Source organism: Heterocephalus glaber, unplaced genomic scaffold (genome assembly GCF_053883595.1).
Source record: "Heterocephalus glaber isolate CG9 unplaced genomic scaffold, H.glaber_assembly_v1.0 deba00001795, whole genome shotgun sequence".
Lineage (NCBI taxonomy): Eukaryota > Metazoa > Chordata > Mammalia > Rodentia > Bathyergidae > Heterocephalus > Heterocephalus glaber.
In genome coordinates, this window is record NW_028258476.1 from 4,124,085 (window position 1) to 4,143,765 (window position 19,681).

Below are 19,681 nucleotides of genomic sequence, written 5' to 3' on the forward strand. Positions count from 1 at the left end.
TACCTTGTCCCTGAAACATTTTCAGCAACTTTCATTCTACCTTCAAATCTAAATGAATATTTCTACCTAAAAACAACAACATTTTTTTATCTTAAATAAGAGACAGGAGACAATTCACCAAAAAAAAAAAAAAAAGAAAAGAAAAATACATTCTCGAGCATAAATTAATCAGCCATTTTGGCAAGCTCTGCAAAATGAATCTAGGACAAAAATTATATATTTTATTAATAATGAAATCACAAAAGGATCTATATTGATGGCCAATAAGCATATTGCTAGAGCTCAGCTCTAGACGGTCCCCCAAAGGCCCATGTGTTAAAGGTTGGTCCCCAGCCTGTGGAGGTATTGGGAGGTGGTAGAACCTTCAAGGGGTGGGACCTAGTGGGAAGTCTTAGGTTGTTATGGACGTGCCCTTGAAGAGGGTTATGGGACTGTGGTCTTTTCTTTTTTCTCTTTTTGTTTTTGTTTTTGTTTGTTTGTTTTGTTTCGGTACTGGGGATCGAACTCCAGACCTCGCACTTGCCAGGCAGGTGCTGTGCTGCTGAGTTAAATTCCCAGCCCTCTTCTTTTTTCTTCTTATGCTTCCTAGACGCCATCTAGTGGGCTCTTTGCTCCGCCCTGCACTCGCACGGTGATGTGCAGCCCTGCCACAGGCCCAAAGGCAACATGGCCAAACCTCTTGGACTGAAACTTCCAAAATTTGAGCCAAAATAAACATCTCCTCTATAAATTGATTAATCTCAGGTACTTGTTACAATACAGAAAACTGACTAACACACGTGTGAAAGCTTTAATAAGCTTCAAGAAATGCCATTCACAAACTGGTAAAAATTATTTACTTGTTTCTAATAGCCACACAAGTTTAAGAGTGTGGGGAAATAGGAACCCGGAAACACAGGTGATAGGAGTACAAATTAGTGCAATCTTCCAGGAAGGCAATTCAGTAATAGGCATCAAAAGGATTTCAAATATTTTCAGATAGAATTATGGGAAAATAATCAGGAATGTGTATTAAAATTCATCTACAAGAAGTCATAGCATATTAAAAAAACAAGAAGAAACTTAAATATCCACCATTAATGAAATGAGTAATTTATGCCTTGTAGATACTGTAAAATGGCAAAAACCATTAGAAATTCTGAAGTAACATATTTAGTTAAAAGAGGAAGAATTACATATTATTTATAGGAATCTTTATTCCTATACATTACATATATCATATATAAATATATGTTGGCTGGAGACCATGCCAAAGAGTATGTGTGTTCATGTAACAGTGTTTTACACACATTTACATACATATACACGACAATATATTTCCCACTGTCCTGTAAAATTCTTTTATTGAAGGTGTCATTGCCCTCTATCGAATGAACCTAAAGACCTAAAGACCTCCATGTTTTGGGGCTTCTTTGGGGCACCTGGTACTGATCGCCACCTCTCCTGACTTGCTCCCTTGGTCGGTTTTTCCCCACCTCCACTGTGAATCCATCCCACCCAGTTCCCAAGTCTGTGGGCTCTTTTCAAAGGTTCTTGTTTTCCTGAGCTTTCTCCCTTTGAGAATCCGTCACGGTCCAAATTACTAATATCTCTTCCACACGGGGGAGTCTCAATTCACCTCGTTCAGAGAGGAGTATGCGCTTCAATCCAGGCTCTACAACGGCTCACAGGTATCACCCCCGATACTTCAACCATTACCTAAAAAACTAGTTTGTCTTTTCAATTTCCTTTCATCTGTCCTTTCCTCAATCCCCATTCTATCAGGCTTCAAAGGAATGAGCTTTGGAATCATCATTTGCTTTGTCTCTCCTTTATTCTTCATGTGTATCCCACCATAGTATCTTGAAGAATTTTCTTTATATCCATTGTCTAGATACACTTTTACTTCCTGTTGAACTTCACATACCCTCCATTTAAAATAATACATTTGTCTCCCCTTTTATTGAATGTCCAAATCCCCTATGGGATCCAACTCCATCCTATGGGATCCACTTTATTCATTCATTCCAAAAGGTTTATTGAAAACTCCACAGTAGTGCCAGAGACTGGGTGTGGCTTTAGGGAAATGGCAGGGACCAGAACAAATGAGAGCTCTTCATCCTGCAGCTTGTATTCTAATAAGGGAAGGGAGTGACAAACAACAAATAAGTATAACAAGAAATAAACAGAAGAATTCCAAGTAACAAATAAGTATAACAAGAAGTAAACAGAAGAATTCCAAGTAATAAAGTAAAGTGACCTGATAGAGAGGAGGTGGGATATGGGGAGGCAGAGGCAGGCGGAAGTGCTCCCCTAGCATACTGCTTTACCCTTCCTAATGCCTTGGCAGAAGAGATCTTAACCTGTCCTGGAGTCTCTAGTCTTTATTCGTGCCTCTTTTTCAAACCTCCCTCTTCTGAATTGTAATTTTTGTGTGTGCTTTCCTTAGCTCTCCTCACACTCTATAAACTCCTCAATGGCCAGCTTCACAACTTATTCATCTTCTCCTTCACCAGCACAGTTTAGCCTCGGGTGTGGACTGTGATATCAATGAATGTGTGTTGAATAAGCAAATGAGTGCCTAAATTACTGCAATATCCTCTTATCTGCCCCCCTTCTAGTCCATTATCCATTCAACCACACTTGAGTTTTACAAAAGATTGTTTTTTTTCTCTTCTTCCTCCCTCTGTTAAAGATCTCTCAGGGACACCTTATAGCTTTTTCTGTACCACATCAAGCCTAAACTGACCAAACTCTCTATAGTCTATCCCTTTAATCACTGTTTGCTACTAGTTTCTGTAAAAATCTTTCTGAGCTCAACATATTGGTTATCCAATTGTCTTTAACCCTCACTTGGATCATTTAAATCCCATCCTGTTAAATTACAAGGAAACCTTGGGATTGAGTGGATTCTTTCACTTCATTTACACATATTTGTTAAGCACTAGCTATGGGCCAGGCACTATGGTGGACCCTGGACATTCCCAGTGAATGGAATGGTTATGGTCCCCACCTTAATAAGGGATGTAGTCCTGCATAAGCCAACTGGAACACCATGCAAAGCTTCTCAGAGGTTAATAATATTACTAGTTCCATCCCCATGGCTCTGCTCCTGTGACTCACCCTCCCTGAAATGCTTTTCCCTTCCTCTCTACTTCCTCAATTATAACTGTCCTTAAAGTCCTAGACTAAGTCCTACCTCTCTAAGAAGTTCAACCAGGTCATTTAACTACTATATTATTCATAGTCTGCCCTACCAAAATTAATACTTACTGCTGAATATTACTAATTGTTCTCCACATACTAATTGTTCTCTGAATGTTATTTCCCCAACTAAGTAAATTATAAACCACTGGAAAGAAGGAAGAGTTTTAATCCTCTAATGCCCAAGTACACTTGAGGAAGTTACTCAACTTCTCTGACTGCAGTATCTGCCTGTGCAAAATGTCATCTAATTCACAGGCCTATGATAAAGAATTTTTTTTTTTTGGTACCAGGGATCAAACTCAGGTCCTTGCGCTTGCGCAGCAGGCAACGAAATCACTGAGCTAAATCCCCAGCCCTGATGAAGAATTTTTTAAAAATAGAAGTAGAATCCAGAATATACAGAGAATGCCTATAAGTCAATGAATAAAATATAACCTAATCTCTTTTGTAAAAAACTAAAAGGCAGGGCTGGGGATTTAGCTCAGTGGTTCCACTGCCTGCCTCACAAGCGCAAGGTCCCAAGTTTGAACCCCGGTACCAAAAAAAAAAAACTAAAAGGCATAAAAAGTATGTCCAAAAGCCAGTGAAAATATATCCAACCCCATTAGCTGTCAGATAAATCCAGATTAAACCACAGGGAGGACTACTCATACCTACTAAATGCCTGAAGTTACAAACATAATATAAAGTGTGTGCATAGATGGAGGGCAACTAGAACCCTCATTCACAAATGTTCCCCGACAGAAAGATGAGTTGACATAACAATCACTGTGGAGAATTACAGGGCACTATCTACTGTACTGAACACATGCAGACTCAATGACTGCGTGACTCTGCCCCAGGTATATGACCCAACAGAGATGCACCGAGAATGGTGTTCAGAGACATTCACACCAGCACAGTTTATAGCAGCTCCAAAGAGAGCCGAGCCAATCCAAAAGTCCACTCACTGAAAATGGACGCCAATAAATTGTGCTAAATTTACGCCAAGGACCAGTGAAACTAAAAGAATTAATGCCATGTGCCACAATATAGAAGAACTTCGTGCCTCTTCCTCAGAGTGTCAGAAGACAATTATCTAAGAAGTGAGGACATGAGGAATAACGGGAGAATTGAGTAGTGATTGAGAACACAGGCTCAGGAGCTATACCATTCCCAGGGTGGACTCAATCCTAGGTCTACCGGCTACTTAGGGTGTCCCTGGGCAAGACCTTTAACCTCTCTGCTTTATTTCAGTGATGGCGAAACTTTCGGAGACCAAGTGCCCAAACTGCAACCCAAAACCCATTTCTTTCTCACGAAGTGCCCACACTGCAATTAAACCTGAATACTGAAGATTTATTTTAGGAAAAAAACTCACACATTACATCTTTTGTCTTAAAAGAAAAACACAGTAACATGCGTGCCATAGTTTCACCACCACTGCTTTTTATGCCTCTGTTAAAAAACACTGCACGGGGCCGGGGATTCAGCTCAGTGGTTCCACCGCCTGCCTCACAAGCACAAGGTCTCAAGTTCGATCCCTGGTAGCAAAAAACAACAAAAAAAAACAACAAAAAAGCACTGCGCAAAATCTTAAGTTTCCCAACTCATCCTAAACAAAGGTTAGGAACCCCTCTCCAAAGATTTCCTGAACTTCAGAACCGGAAGTCGGCTCATGGTCTGCAAAAGAGCTGAGTGACCCAGAGGAGGGAAGTGACTTACCCGGGGCCACTTATCCCTGAAGGGGCAGAGTCAAGCCTGCCCCACAGGCCACCTGAGTCCCCAACCCAGCTCCTTCTCGATATCAGATTTTGGCTCTCTGAACCTAGCAGTTCCCTGTTCCATCACCAGAAGAGCATCCAGGTTCTGGGTCCATAAATCGAAATAGAATTCAGCTCAAAAGACAAGTCATATAAGAAACAGCTTCTCACCTCCACCTCTTCCTCCCAGCCCCACTTCTCCTGGGAAGTCTCCAGCCCAGTCTGCGACTGGCCAGGCTGCTGCCTGGGATTGGGACACACCTGAATGGTGCTCCCTGATCAAAGCCTCCCAAGAGGGCAGGCGGAGGCCTGTTTCCTGGAGCGGATCAGAATCAGCTCATAATTACGTCTAATACCCGTCCTGCTTGCCCTGCGGATCCACACGAAAGCACCCGCTGCCCTCAGTCATTCCTGATGCCAATTACTCACCGGGTGCAGGAAGTCAAGGGTTCCACTAATGAAGAGGAAATCGCCCTGGTGGCCCATGCAGCTCTCCTCTGCGTGAGAGCACTGGGCGCCTCCCGTCCACGTGCCCCTGCGTGACCCTTGTTCATCCGGTTTTCGGTGTAAAGATCGACCGTCCCACGCAGTGCTGAGAAAGGCCGCACACAACGGCGGCCCCCACTGGCCTGCTGGGGAACAGGGTGGGTGGGACTGCATGCATCTCAGCAATTCCGAAGTTTCTTCCTGAGAGATGAATGGAAAAAGGAAGGGGTCAGTGCCGAAGCAGAGGGCGCAGGCCGAGGCGGCAGGGAGGCACAGCCCCGGGGGGAAGACAGTGTCTGGGAGAGGAGAGAGGGAGGGCAGACAGCGTCAGAGGGCAGAGGCCTTTGCTGAGGCTCACTTCAGGGAACCAAGGTCAGCTCTGCAGTTCGTCAGAAACTTGCTGAAGTTGGGGCCGTGGGCGACGGTGTGGAAACCTTTTGCTCATATTTTAGATTTGAAGGCGACCTGTGACGTGTTTCTGGTGCTTGTCCTTTTGTCTCATTCATCTGCCTGCAGTGACGGATTTTTTCCAAAGGCCAATATGGATCACTGGTGTTGGCCCTCACCTAGGACATTTATTCCATGTGTATTCCTGACAGCTGAATTAGAGATGATTAGCTATAGTGCTACAACAGCCACTCTGAGCCTTTGTAGGTTTACTTACTTATGACTGGTATTATTAGTATTTTATTTATTAGTATTTTTCGACATGAGGTCTCACAAAATTGTCCAGCTTGGCCTTGAACTTGCAACTCTCCTGCCTCAGCCTCCTGGGCAGCTGGGATTACAGGTGTGCACCTTATGACTGGTGCTATTTGAGAAGGTTTTTTTCTGATCCTAAAATGGGCACTAATGATATACCACTACCAAATTTTACCTGATCATTAAAATTTATCAATTTCTGGATTAACATATCATTTTTTGTAAAATATAAATTTTTAAAAATTCAAGTTGAAAAACTCTGGCTGTAGGGCTGGAGATTTAGCTCGGTGGTTCCGCTGCCCACCTCGAAAGCACAAGGTCCTGAGTTCGATCCCTGGTGCAAAAAAAAAAACCCCAAAACCTCTGGCCCTAAGTACAGTGCTAAAGGAAGGGTCCAGGATGGGCACCGCAGCACACACCTACTGTCCCAGCTACTCAGAAAGCTAAGGCAAGGGACCACTTGAGTCCAGGAGTGTGATGCCGGCCTGGGCAACACATCGAGACCACGTTTTATTTTGTTTTGTTTTTTAAATGAGAAGTCTGTTCTACTGTCTGCCTTCTCCAGGATTTCTCTTACATATTCTGTGCCCAAGTGTGATCATAGGTTGTGTTAGTTTTTTGTCACTTAAACAAAATACCTGACACACACGACCTAGGGGAGAAAAGGTTTATTTTGGCTCAAGACTCCAGAGGATTCAGTCCATGGCTGGCTGGCTCCAGGGTGGGAGCATCTTGGCAGAAAGGCATGGAGAGGAAAGCCACTCATCTCCTGCTGTTCCGGAAGAGCGACTCTTGGAAAGAGATAGTGAGAAAGGAGCTGAGGCCGGAATACACCCTCCAAAGGCTTGCCCGTGGCTGCTTCCTCCAATCGGGCCACGCCTCCGAGTAGCCTCTTCCTTCTGCTAATCAGTGGATGAATTGATCAACGAGGTTGAGGCCTCATGATCCAATCACTTCTGCAGGCCCCACCTCTGAACACTGCTGCCCTGGAAACGAAGCCCTCAATACACGAGCGTTGCGGCAGGGCACTTCATGTTTAAATCATAACACAAGGGAGAGTAAATCCCAGTGCTGGAAGGTTGGGATCTGGGCTTGGAAGGACCCAGAAGCAAGTCCCAGCTTTGCCTCAGCTTCTGCAGCTGCAAAATGGGAATAATAAGAGGACCTGCTTCATAGCCTGGCTGTGTGATTGGAGAAATTTACTTAAGCCTGACGCAGGTGTTTACCTGCAAATTGAGGCCATTAGGTGATACAAATAATAATCTGGTTTTACAATGTCTGGCAAATTGTCATTCTAAGCAATCCCCATCACGCCTTTCATAGTTTCTTTGACTGCAGTAGGCCGGGCCTGCTCAGGATAAGTGCTCTGGCCCAGCTGGTTTTCACTTGCACCCTCTGGTTACAGCCCCTTCATTACCAGTGCTCTTTCTCCTCCTCCTTCTCTTTCTCCCCCCCTCTTGGGGCACAGGGAACTTAACCCAAGGTCTTTGCACTGAGCTACATCTCCAAATTTTTCATTCTGAGACAGGGTCTCGCTAAGTCACTAAGATGCCCAGGCTGGGGTTGAATTTGTAATCCTCCTGCCTCAGCCTCCCGGAGTACTGGGATTACAGGCTTAGCCGCCACACCCAGCTTCCTCTTAACCCTGCTTCTCCACTGTTGGCCACTCGGGACATAAACAGTTAAGGGGTGCAAAAGCTGCACACTGAATCTATCCCAGTCTGCTCCTTAAAAAGATTCTTCAAAGTCACTGTCAGCTGCTGGCCATCCCCTGCCCCTTCCTCTTCTTCTCCCGCTTCCCTTCTGCATTTGGCCTGATTGCCCTGCTCTGGAAGCACAAGGATGCGGGCAGGGGAGGCTTAGAGGAAGCTGGATACGTCCACGCCCGAAGGCCGGGCGTGTGTCCTGGGGGAGCCACCGGGGGCCCTCGTTTTCGTCAGTGTCATTCATAGCTGTGCACACCCCCCATCCAGGCTGTGAGTCCCGGTCCAAAAGCGGGTACCCCAAGTTTGATAGGAGCTGCACAGCCACCCCAACCTGCACAGGCTGGTGTGAGCCTAACCTTGCCCCGCCCCGGCTGCTCTCCGGTCCTGCTATGGGGAGCCAGGAGCCCCCGCGGCAGGGCCAGCGCGGATGCAGCGAGGACTCTGTCCCTGAGGCTGATGCTGCCCTCTGCTGCATCATCAGGTCACCATGGTGACGCCTGCTCGGGGAAGCAAGTCCTCGATGCGGTGAGAAGGGGAAGTTCCTCTTCCAAGAGCAAGAACCACCTGGGTCCTCCCAACAGGTGGCCCCGGTTCCCACGGCTGCCATGGTGACACTGCTCTGCGGCTGCGGTCTCACCGGTGGCTGCCCCTGCACGCAGACTGTCACCCAAAGGTGGGAGGAGCCACCTCGTGGACCTGCCTCCCAAACTCTCTGCCTGTGGCCGCTGCTCCCCACTCTGCCCCTCTCCTGTACCACCTAGGACTTCCGGACACGTTCCAAAACTTTCACTCCTGGGATCTCTGTCCTTTTGAGCTTGGAAAGACGCAGGGTCCAAGCTCAGCTTCTTCTCAGTCTCATTTTTCCACCTTTCCTGTAATTCACCGTGTACTGCTGTGGCTTACAGGAGACTAGGACGTACTGCAGAGGTTCTAGTAACTTCCCCTTTCCCTGTTCCCTACATACAGCTATGCTTATTTTAATTTTTTCTCGATGCCAGGGATCAAATCCAGGCCCTTACCCACACTAGGCATGCGTTCTACCACAGAGCTACACGCCCAGCCCACTTATTTAATATTTAAAGTCCAAAAGCAAAACAACTCGACAATGACAGTTGACAAGTACATGGCACTTACTGGGGAATCCTTCTGCTTTGGCTTGAGTGTGACTCCCCCAAAGGTTTATGTACTTGAAGTGTGGTCCCCGGTGTGGTGGTGGGAGAGGTAGTCAGGACCTTCCAGAGGTGGAGCCTGAGCCGAGTGTGGTGGTGCACACCTCTTGGGAGGCTGAGGCAGGAAAATTGCAAGTCTGAGCCTACCCTGGACAACTTAGGGAGACGCTGTATCAAAATAAATAATAATTCAAGGGGCTGCAGAAGGCCCTGAGTCCAGTCCCCAGAGGTGGAACCTCGCTGGAGGTTACTGGGATTAATGCTTTAACGCTGATCGCTTGGGGTAAATTAATTCCTTCAAAGCGGATTGTTATAAAAACAGCAAGATCGGCCCCTCCCCGCCCTCTGGCTTCCTGTCTGGCCCTGTGACAATCTCAAGAGTGCGACCCCGCTTGTGGTATTGCCAGCACAAGGCCCTCACCAGAGTCCAGCAGAGGCCAGTACCGTGTTCCTGGACCTACAGAGCCATGGGCTACGTAACCTCTTTTCTTTACACCTTACCCAGCCCTGGATACTTTGCTATAGTAATAGAAAGCAGATGAATACACTTTGTAAGCACTGCGTATTCCTTCACTCACTCCATGTCCATGATAACTCTGGGAAACAGAGCTGATGGAACTCTGTGGGACAGATGGGGAGACGCTCTCGGAGGCTGACCAACTTGGCCAGAGTCACGCACCCAGGTCCCAGCACGAGTGTCTGCCCCAGGCCCGTGCTCTGACTTCCACAGACCGTGGGCTGCCAGAAGGCCTCCTCTGGGGCAGTCCGCACAGGGTGGGAAGCTGCAGGGAAAGGTCCTCAGCCCACCAGGGCCGCTCACGGCTCCTCCGTGAGCATGAGGCCCAGCCCTGTCCACAGCTGCGGTTTCTGTGAGTTGTGTCTTCTGTGTCAGCCAGGGGTGCCCTCTGGAAATCACTCATCTGCTCAGGGACACGGACGTGTGTTTCTGGAACACCTGTCATGCACCGTGCTAAGAACTGTTTGTGTGTTTACCCTTTCCACATCATTCCCATGAGGCGTGAGCTATTTTAAAAATTTAGTTTTTATTTTATCAGGGTAATTCTTGCAAGCACGTTAGAGTTAAGCCTTATGGGAACAAGGTTTATTTATTATTCTTAAAAAACATTGTGTTCCTTCCACCCTACACCTTTCCCACATCCAGATTCAAGCACTTCTAACTGCTACAGCTGTTTCTTCTGTTTTTAAAATGTACACATAGTGTTACTTCTTAATTTTTTAATACAGTGGATCCTTGAGTTATGACCAGCCTGACATAGGAACAACTGGGGTTGTGACTGGAATTTTAGTTTTAACTTATGAACAAAGTCTTGAGTTACGACCCTAATGCTGGCCGCTTGTGCTTCCAGATGGCCTCAGACACAGATTTAACCCTTAAGAGTCCTGGAAGGAGCAGGACAGCATCCTCTCCTGTAGGGGTTAACTGAGAAATCCTGGGCCAGTGTCGCTCTAGGGACTCTGAGCTCTGCCTGATACAGGAGAGAGACTTTGAAGGCCGTGTGGAGGAGCCTGAGACTTCAGTTGACCAACTTGAGTTACAACCAGCCCTTGAGAACAAATGGAGTTTGTAAGTCAAGGGTCCACCATATTAGGTCTGAACTTGACAAAGTACTCTGGTTTCATTTCTCTTACTATCATTTCCGTATTTTATTTTGAATTAGAACCTATGAGGCTTCAAAATGCACATGCTACATTTTTAAGAGCTTTGTAAGGATTTATGAATTTAGTGACAAAATGTTTGAATTTATCTTTTTGTTTTGTTGTTTTTTGAGACAGGGCCTTGCTATGTAGCCCGGTCTGGCCTTGAACTCATGGCGATCCTGCCTCAGCCTCCCAGGTGGTGTGATTGCAGGCGTGCACCACCGCGCCTGGGTAAGATTTATTTTATATTGGAGTCAACTGTCTCTTCAGGAACCAAATAACTCAATTGGGAACCTCAATCCTGGTCCTCCAAACTAGGCTCTTCTGCCATTATTTATTTGTTACCCATTTAAAAAACTAACACATGTACATGTTTATGGGGTACAGTGTAATATCTTAACATGTGCATGCAATGTGGAATGGTCAGGTCAGGGGCACTAGCGTGTTTATCATTTCAAATGGTTATCTGTGCTTTGTGTTGGGAAGATTCAAGATCCCCTGTATTATTCTGAAATACACAGTTGATTGTCAATCATAGTTTCCCTCCTAACATGACATTAGAAGTTATTCCTCCTATCCAACTGCACCCCTGTATCTGCTAGCTATTCCCTATCCCTGCTCCCTTCCCAGCGGCTGGTAACCACTCTGCTACTCTCTTCTATGACTAGCTTCCAGATATAAGGGAAAATGTGCTGGCTTTCTATGACTGGCTTATTTCACTTAATGTCCCCTAGTTCCACCTGCGTTGGTGCCAATAACAGAATTTCATCATTTTTTATGCCTGAGGAATATTCTATTGTGTATTGCTGTCAATTTGAACTCCTAATGGCTTTAACAGTTCTCCCAGGCTTTATCACAAATAAATACAGTGTACACATAGGAAATCTGAATCCCTCCTAGTATCAGTCTAATAATTAGTTTTGAAACTTGCTACATAAAAACCTTTAAGTACCCTTCAAGCCACTAAGAGGATTATCTAGTTGGAAGTATCTGTGCCACTAGCATTTTAATCCTCTATGTTCTTTGTTATTGATTGCTACATTATAGATTAACCCCAATTTTAGCTGTTTAAAATACCATGTATTATCTCATGCCATTTCTGGGGGTCAGGAACCCGGCACTGTGTACTGAATGGGTCTGGCCCAGGTCCGTGTTCTCCGGAGACTTGGCTGGGCTGGAATCAGTTTCTACCGGCTGTAACCTGTCCATAGGGCCGCTGCTGAGGGACAACCTCCCCTAAAATGGATTTTGAAACGGAAGGGGGAGGCAGAATGCCTGGATGATGTCACTTCTGTCTTGGTTAGTTTGTTAGAAGCAAGTCATTAAATCAGTCCACGCTCAAAGAAGAATTACACTCCACCCTCTGAAGGAGTGGATTATCAGGACAATACCTGCGCTTGAAACCTTCACATTTCCTAACTCAAGGGCCAGCAAACTATAGCCACCACCCAGCCAAATGTCCTCTAAGTAGTGTTTTATTGTGACACGCAGGATCCGTTCCTTTGCGCTTATCTGTGGCTGCTTTTGTGCTACAGCCTACTGGTTGATTAACTGTGATAGAAACAGTCACAAATGTGTCTCAAGAATTTACCATGTGTCAGTTCAGATGAAGTTGGCTGATCCCTGCCCTAGCCATTTGAATAATATAACTGACCAGCTAGGCTTGTGTAAAGACTCTAAACACAGCCCCCTAAAACCAGCTACTCCCATTCCTCATTTCATTTCCTTCAGAGAAAGGGCTTAAGTGTTATTGAGAGTTTGAGGTTATGCTGACCTCAAAGCGGGACATTTTGGGCTCTTTATTAGCTTGTTAATTAATTAGCCAATTAGGTGAGCTCCAGGGCATAGCGCTGCTTTAAAGGTTTTGAGAGTTAGAGATGAGTGAGGTGAGTCTGAAAAGGGAATGAATACAGTTTGGGGAGGCCTGAGAAGCCAGGAATGGAAGAAAATGAAACCTTCTTAAAACCTTCCAGCTTGGGCAATTCTAATTTCTCCTAAGTAATGAAATAAACAAAATCTACAAAATAAACATATACTATAACACAACATTGATACATTTTCCAAACCACTTAATTTTTAACCATTTCACTTTATTTACTATTAATACAAAGTTCTTGCTTTCACTAAAACAACGTATTATTAATATGTTTATTTATTTTTGAGGCACGGCCTCACTATGCAGTTCAGGCTGCCTTGAATTCACCATGAAATCCAGATTAGCCTCAAACTGGTGGTGATCCTCCTGCCTCAGCCTCCCGAGTGCTGGGATTATAGGCATGTGCTTCCATGCCTGGCACCAGTAGTATTTTAAATAGGATCAGTGAAATTGAATATCTTTTTTATTTGTTACTAGTCCATGTTGGCAGTACCTAATGATTGGTTATCGTGAGGAGGTGGTACACATACATAACACATCTTAATTTTTTATGTCCCCTACCCCTCTCTTCCCTCTCTGCTTGAAAAAGATCTCCCTACTTCCTACTACCTTTTGTTTTGCTCTTTATTCATATTTTGGATTTCTCATATAAGAAAGACCATGATATTTAACTATGCTGTGTGTCTGATTTATTTCACTTAACGTTATGTACTCGAGGTGCATCCATTTACCTACCAATGGCTCAAGTCTATCCTTCTTTATGGCAGAGTAGTACTCCATTGAGTGTAAATACATTTTTTAAAACCTATTACTCTGTTGATAGGCAAATAGGCCATTTCTAAGATTTAGTTATTAAGAGTTATGCTGCTAGAAACATGGATATGCATGGGTCTTGTAATGTGACGACTTTCATTCTTTCAAGAAGATACCTAGAAGAGAAATACCTGATTCAAATGGAATTTTTATGTTTAGTGGGTTTTTGGGGGGTTTGGTCTGGTTTTGCGAGACAGTCTTGTTTTGTAGTGCAGGCTGGCCTTGAACTCACTGTGTACCCCAGGCTGGCCTCGAACTCACAAGCAATCCTCCTGCCTCAGCTTCCCAAGTGCTGGGATTACAGGTGTGCGACATCTTGCCCCGCTGTTTTAGTTTTGAGGAATCTCCATGCTGATTTCTATAGTGATTGTACTGGTTTACACTCCCACAACAAGGTAGAAATATTCTTTTTCTCCCCTGCAGCCTCCCCAGCATTTATTTGATTTTCTGATGAAAATTTTGAATGTTAGTCAGTTTTATCCTTACAGCGTGGCAAAGGAGGCCCAGCAGCAAAAGTGCTCTGCCAATTTTTTTTTTTTGGTACCAGGGATCGAACTCAGGACCTTGTGCTTGTGAGGCAGGCGACGGCACCACTGAGCTAACCCCCAGCGCGCTCTGCCAGTTTCTTATGTTTGTTTGTATTTGCATTCTAAGTATTGCTAGTGGTGGTGCCTGCCTGGAAGCCCAGCTAACTTGGGAGGCTGAGCAGGAGGATTGCTGGGAGGTTGAAGCCAACCTGAGCTACACAGTTCAAGGCGTCTGGACTGCATGAAAGACTGTCTCAGAACACCAAAAAAAATCTGTTTATGTATATATGCATATATTCTCATGAGGGTTCACCTGAAGTTTTTTACTTTACCAGGGTATGAAACTGATAGGCATTAGTGACGGTATTGTGAATTTTATTCACCTTTCATTAGTAAGCGTGTCTAGTACATGATGTTTATATTCCTTGTGGGGAGTTGGTTCATGTACACGACACATCTCCATCCCCTTGCCTTTTGTGTTGGCTAGTGACGTGAGGTGCAGTACTCTCTCCTGATGCTGGGTGGCAGCAGTGAGCTACAGCTCCGTGGGCCTCTGGACCTTTAGGGAAATCAGCAGGTGATCTAAGGCAGGGGAGGCGAACCTGTGGCACAGGTGCCGCAGCGGGCACGAGCCAAGTCACCCCAGCCAGAATTCCACAAGTTATGTATCAGCACGCACACAACAGCAAAGAGCACATTCATTGTGCAAAAGCATGCCAAATGCAAACTTTTACCTTCCAATAAAAAGCTGTACCATGGAAAGCTGTTATTGTGTTTTTAAAACAAAAGATGTTAATGTATGAATTTTTTTCTAATCCAAAACCTCAGTATTCAGGTTTAATTGCAGTGTTAGCACTTTGGGTTTTGGGCAGCAGTCTGGCACTTGGTCTCTAAAAGGTTCGCTATCACTGAGCCACAGTGGACTGCCGCTGAACTGTGAGGTTTGGTGGGTTATGCATGTTAATCACATTTTCAATTTATGGTGGGTTTATCAGGATGGAGTTTCACTTGAGGGGCATCTATGGCATTGTTTGTCCAGCCGTCTGTCCCTGGACATTAGCTGGCTCCACCTTTTGGCCATTGCGAGTGGCACTGCTGTGAACACTGGCACACCGGCAGCTGTCTGAGGGCCTCTTCCATTCATCCGGGTTTGTGCCGCCAGCAGAGCTTCTGGTCCACGTGGTTAAGATTATTTAGCTTTCTGAGAAACAGCCCTGCCAACTGTGTTTCCCACACCCTCGCCAACACTCGCCACTTTCCATGTTACTTACACCCTGGCAGTGCGAAGTGGCATCTCACTGGGATTATTTTTTAAGACAAGGTCAGATTCCCTTCACAATCACCCATGAAAAGCTGCACAGTACTGAGCTTTCACAACGTGCATCAGCTTTCTGCAGTTTCGGAGCTTCATCTCCCCTGAACAGTGCTGTGAGTGTTCACACCTGTTCTTTCCTGCCATCCCCAACAACCACTGTCTGCTTCTGCTTTGCCTAATCTGAATACCATCTTCTTCCAGCTAGCATATTGTTGTGCTTCATCAAACTGCAGCACATGTATTTCATTCCCTCTTACCGCTACATAATCTCTATCTTACACTAAGCTACATTCCCAGCCCTTTTTATTTTTTGAGACAGGTCTTGCTAAATTGCCCAGGTTGGGCTCAAACTCACACACACTCTTCCTGCCTCAGCCTGGCAGAGTGCTGGAATTACAGGCTGCACCACATCTGGGCGACTGATTTTTTTTTTTTTTTTTTTTTGGTACTGGGGATCAAACTCGGGTCCTTGCGCTTGCGCAGCAGGCTTCAAAACCACTGAGCTAAATCCCCGGCCCTGGGCGATTGATTTTTTAAAGTTGAATCACTCCGGCACTGGTGGGATAAATTCCCCTAGGTCAGTGTAAAATCTTTTAAATGTACTGTTGGATTTAGTTCCCTAGTAGTCTTCTAAACACTTCTGTACCTAAATTCATAAGGAATATTGGTCTGTGGTTTTCTTTTTTCCCCTTGTGGTATCCTTGTCTGAAGACTACCTAATTTAAAATCTCCAATTAACATGAAGGAGAAACCAATTCTGTCACTTTGAACATGTCATAGTATTACTAGACCAAGACTACCAATAGAAATATTTTTTAAAATTAAAAGAAATTTAAACCTGAGACAATAAAATCCGTAACGTATTTTCAGTGACTTAAATTCTGCCCTCTCTCTACCTCAGATAATGTCAAACACTTGGCATCGAAAAGCATGCCTGGCTAGGCTTCAACAGGGGCCAGGTCTTAAGCAGAACAATAATTTGGCCTCACTTCCCCAGGACGGAAGGTCAAGGGCGTGGATGAGGAGGAATGGACAGTGGAACATAGGAAGTGGCGAATGAGTTTCCTTCATACACAAAAGGTCTTACTTGACTTCCTTATGTTTCATCTTCCTCTCAGAGAAAAAAAATCCATTTTAAAAAATTCTTCCAACCCTGTATTTCTGTTTATGATTTTCTTACCATGCTTCTCAGACAATGAGAAATGTAAAAGTGAAAGCAAGACTTCACTGCCTAATTATGTTCATACAAAGACAGCTGAACCCTAACCCGCACCAAGTCCTAATCTCCACTCACAGTGCTGCTTACTCCCAGTGCGGAAAGGAGAAACAGGCAACGGGCAGTCCTGTCAAGTCCCACAGTGAGCCAGCGGCGGGTCTGGCTGTCCAGCCACCTTACGTATCCATCAGAATCCAACCCAGAGCCGCCAGGGATGCCAGGGTGAAGCCTACAGACAGGCTGCTGCAAAGCAGGGAAGCCCACTGCAACTGAGCTTTTCCTTTGAGATTCCATGGAATCTCACTGATACCCTGCACCACACCCCGATTCGGCCAAGCACTGCGACCACTGAAGCCGGGCAAGTGGGTAGGAGGGAAAATGGTACCAAAGGAGCGGAGCGCTTAGCAGGAAAAGGAAAACTGGTCACCCGGCGCTCTGAGTGGGTTCTTAGGCCCGGTGCAGGTCTGGTGTTCTCTACTGTTCTGCGACCCTGCTCAGACAGCCGAATGACAGGGCGAAGGGCTCTCACTGATCTCCCTCTCCTAGGCACCTGAACCTAGACAGCACTGGTAGCTTGTTCCTTCAGTTTCACTTTTTTTTTTTTAAACACGGCCAGTTTCTATGAAAACTGTCTCTGACATCTCAGGATTACTTGAAAGGAAGACTGGGAATAAACTGTGAGCCCAGCCACCTCCTGGGCGCTTCCCCAGGCTGAGTTTCCGGGGAGAAGGACCTGACAGCTCCCCTGTGTGGGGCAGGCGCCCCGTGCGCTTGGCCTTCCTGCAGCTTGGGAGCTGCTGTGGGCATAGACACAGCTCCTAGGACCCAGGTCTTCTGAGGCTTGGCCATGCCAGGGGCCCGTGGCTCTGAGGCCCTCCAGCTGAGCCTCTGCCTGTGGAAGGATGACTGGTAAGGTAAGAGCTATCCCAAGTTAACAGGCTTAGCCATAGAAAACTCACCTTGGGGCCGGGCACTTAGGTCAGTGGTTCCATGGCCTGCCTCAAAAGTGCAAGGTCCCGAGTTGGATGCCCGGTACCAAAAGAAAAAAAAAAGGAAAACTGTCACCGCGAAACCATTCTGATTTTCGAAAACAGCAATTTCATATGGTTCAGCTTAAACTTTCAGTAAGGGAGAAGAAAGGCAAGAAACTAAAGCCCAAAGAATCTACTGCCTGCACAGGAAGCATAATATGTTCAAAACATTAATCTCCCAACTCCTTTTTAGTTTTGTCTGAGACTTATACAGGTTGAATTGTGTTCCCAACCTCAAGAAGGGTGAAGTCCTAACTTACAGCGTTTTTTTTTATAATGACCTTATTTGGAAACAGGGTCTTTACAGAAGTAATCAAGTGAAAATTTAAAATGGGATAATCCGGGTGGGCTCTATCAATAGGCAGGTGTCCTCACAAAAAAGGGTAATCAGGAGATACAGGCATGCGTAGAGGGAAGACAATGTGAAAACAGGGAGGCTGTACTGCCTCTACGGCCCGAGGGAGGCGAGGCCACCGGAAGCCTTGAAACCGTTACTTCCCTCGCACCTTTGCAAGGGGAGTGGCCTTATCTTAATCGTGGACTTCTGGCCTCCAGAACCATGAGACAATGAGTTTTGTTGGTTTGAGTCACGCAGTTTGAGGTTCCTGGTTACACACCTGGGAAAACAATTCAGGCTCCTCCCAGTGATGACTGACCCTGCCGCTGGTAACACACCAGTACAGCGTCTGTTACAACGGCGCAGGCTTTAATCCCTGGAACTCTAGGCAAGAGATCTGAGGCATCCGTTCTTAGAGGAAACAGCTGTGTTTCCCATCCTTGCCAGAAAGATTTGTTTGTTTGGATATGACAAAGATGGCTTTGTAACTTACAGTGAGTGTGCACAGGCACACGTGTGTACGTGTGCACAGCCGCACATATTTATTCCTTTGTTCGGTTTCCTAGTTTGCAAGTTCAAGTTTCAATACAGACTTTTCCTTCAGTCTGCAGTGGGTCGGCGGATGCCATGGCTGTGCAACTCCGAGGAGCCCATTCAAGCTTTCGGAGACCCGCACAGGTATGGTAAGGAGATACAGAGAACTGCCGAAGGTCTCACGGGGGTGTTTCTTGTTGAAAGGGAGCTCTGGGCGTGGCGCTCCGAAGGCAGTTCCAGAAGGTCTGTGTCAGCAGGCTTCCCTGGGGTATCAGCAGCATGAGCAGAACAGGAGTGGGGGCCGGGAAAGTTCACAAAAAATGAGGTGGAATTCACCAGAAGCTCTTCTAAGTCAGTTTTTTATTAGGATCCAGCATTATAAATAAGCCTAAACAAAATAAGATGATCATAAGTCAGCTGACTTCAATCTGACGAAACTAATAGAGAGACACGTACAAAGGAAGGCGTCTAGATTCATATTTATGCCTTCAGTCTCTCTGCCTACTGATTTTTCAGCTAAACTAAGAATCAGCTTTTGGCTGCCACATACTGTACAACCTCCCCCAGATAACCAGGTCCTCTACTACCAGGCCATTTTACAGTTCATTAGCACTTCCATTAGAGAGAGCCAGAGAAATGAAAAGAAGTAAGATTACAACTGAGCCATCTGGTACCTTTATGATAGGGAAAGGTTTAGTCAGGCAGGAATTATAAGGTGCAGACTGGAATGGAGTTATAAATTGACTGTTCAAATTATTCATGATCTTTTTCCTATGCCTTTATCTATCATTCCTGCAAACAGCTGATACTTTGGTGAAAAACAAATTTCTTTTTTTTTTTTTTTTGGTACCAGGGATCAAACTCGGAACCTTGTGCTTGCGAGGCAGGCACCTGAACCACTGAGCTAAATCCCCGGCCCAAAAAGCAAATTTCTTACAGGGTACAAAAAGCATTAACCGTAAAGGGAAAAACATAAGTCTGATTACATTAACATTAAAAACTTCTGTTCATAAAAAAGATAGCTTAAAGCAAACGGAAAATAACTTACACAATGGAAAAAGATATGCACTATATATATATATATATATACACACACACACATATATACATATATATGTGTGTGTGTATATATATCCAATAAAGGGGTTAGTATAACATGACATATAAAAAGAATGATTATAAATCAGTAAGAAAATGAAAAAAAAGCTGAAAAAGCAAACAGGAATTTCACAGAATGGAAAAAAATATGATCAGTAAACATAATGAAGAGATACTTAACTAATTTCAATCAGGAAAATGCAAATCAAGATCACACTGAGATACCGTTTTATTTTTTTTTTTGGTACCGGGTATCAAACTCGGGACCTTGCGCTTTCGAGGCA

The 19,681-nt window shown here is 45.1% G+C and overlaps 1 protein-coding gene across 6 annotated transcripts in view; it reads right to left on the minus strand.

Moving 5' to 3' along the window:
* Nucleotides 1-12,719: 12,719 nt before the first annotated feature.
* Nucleotides 12,720-19,681, minus strand: part of Them4 (thioesterase superfamily member 4) — a 31,487-nt gene continuing 24,525 nt past the window's right edge. For all 6 annotated transcript variants that reach the window (XR_015448227.1, XR_015448225.1, XM_087203548.1 and 3 more), the window contains one exon: nucleotides 12,720-18,687. Coding sequence is in view for 4 of the 6 variants with exons in the window: in XM_087203548.1 (XP_087059674.1) it covers nucleotides 18,647-18,687 (41 nt within the window). In the remaining 2 variants the exon portion in view is untranslated. The remainder of the gene's footprint in view (nucleotides 18,688-19,681) is intronic.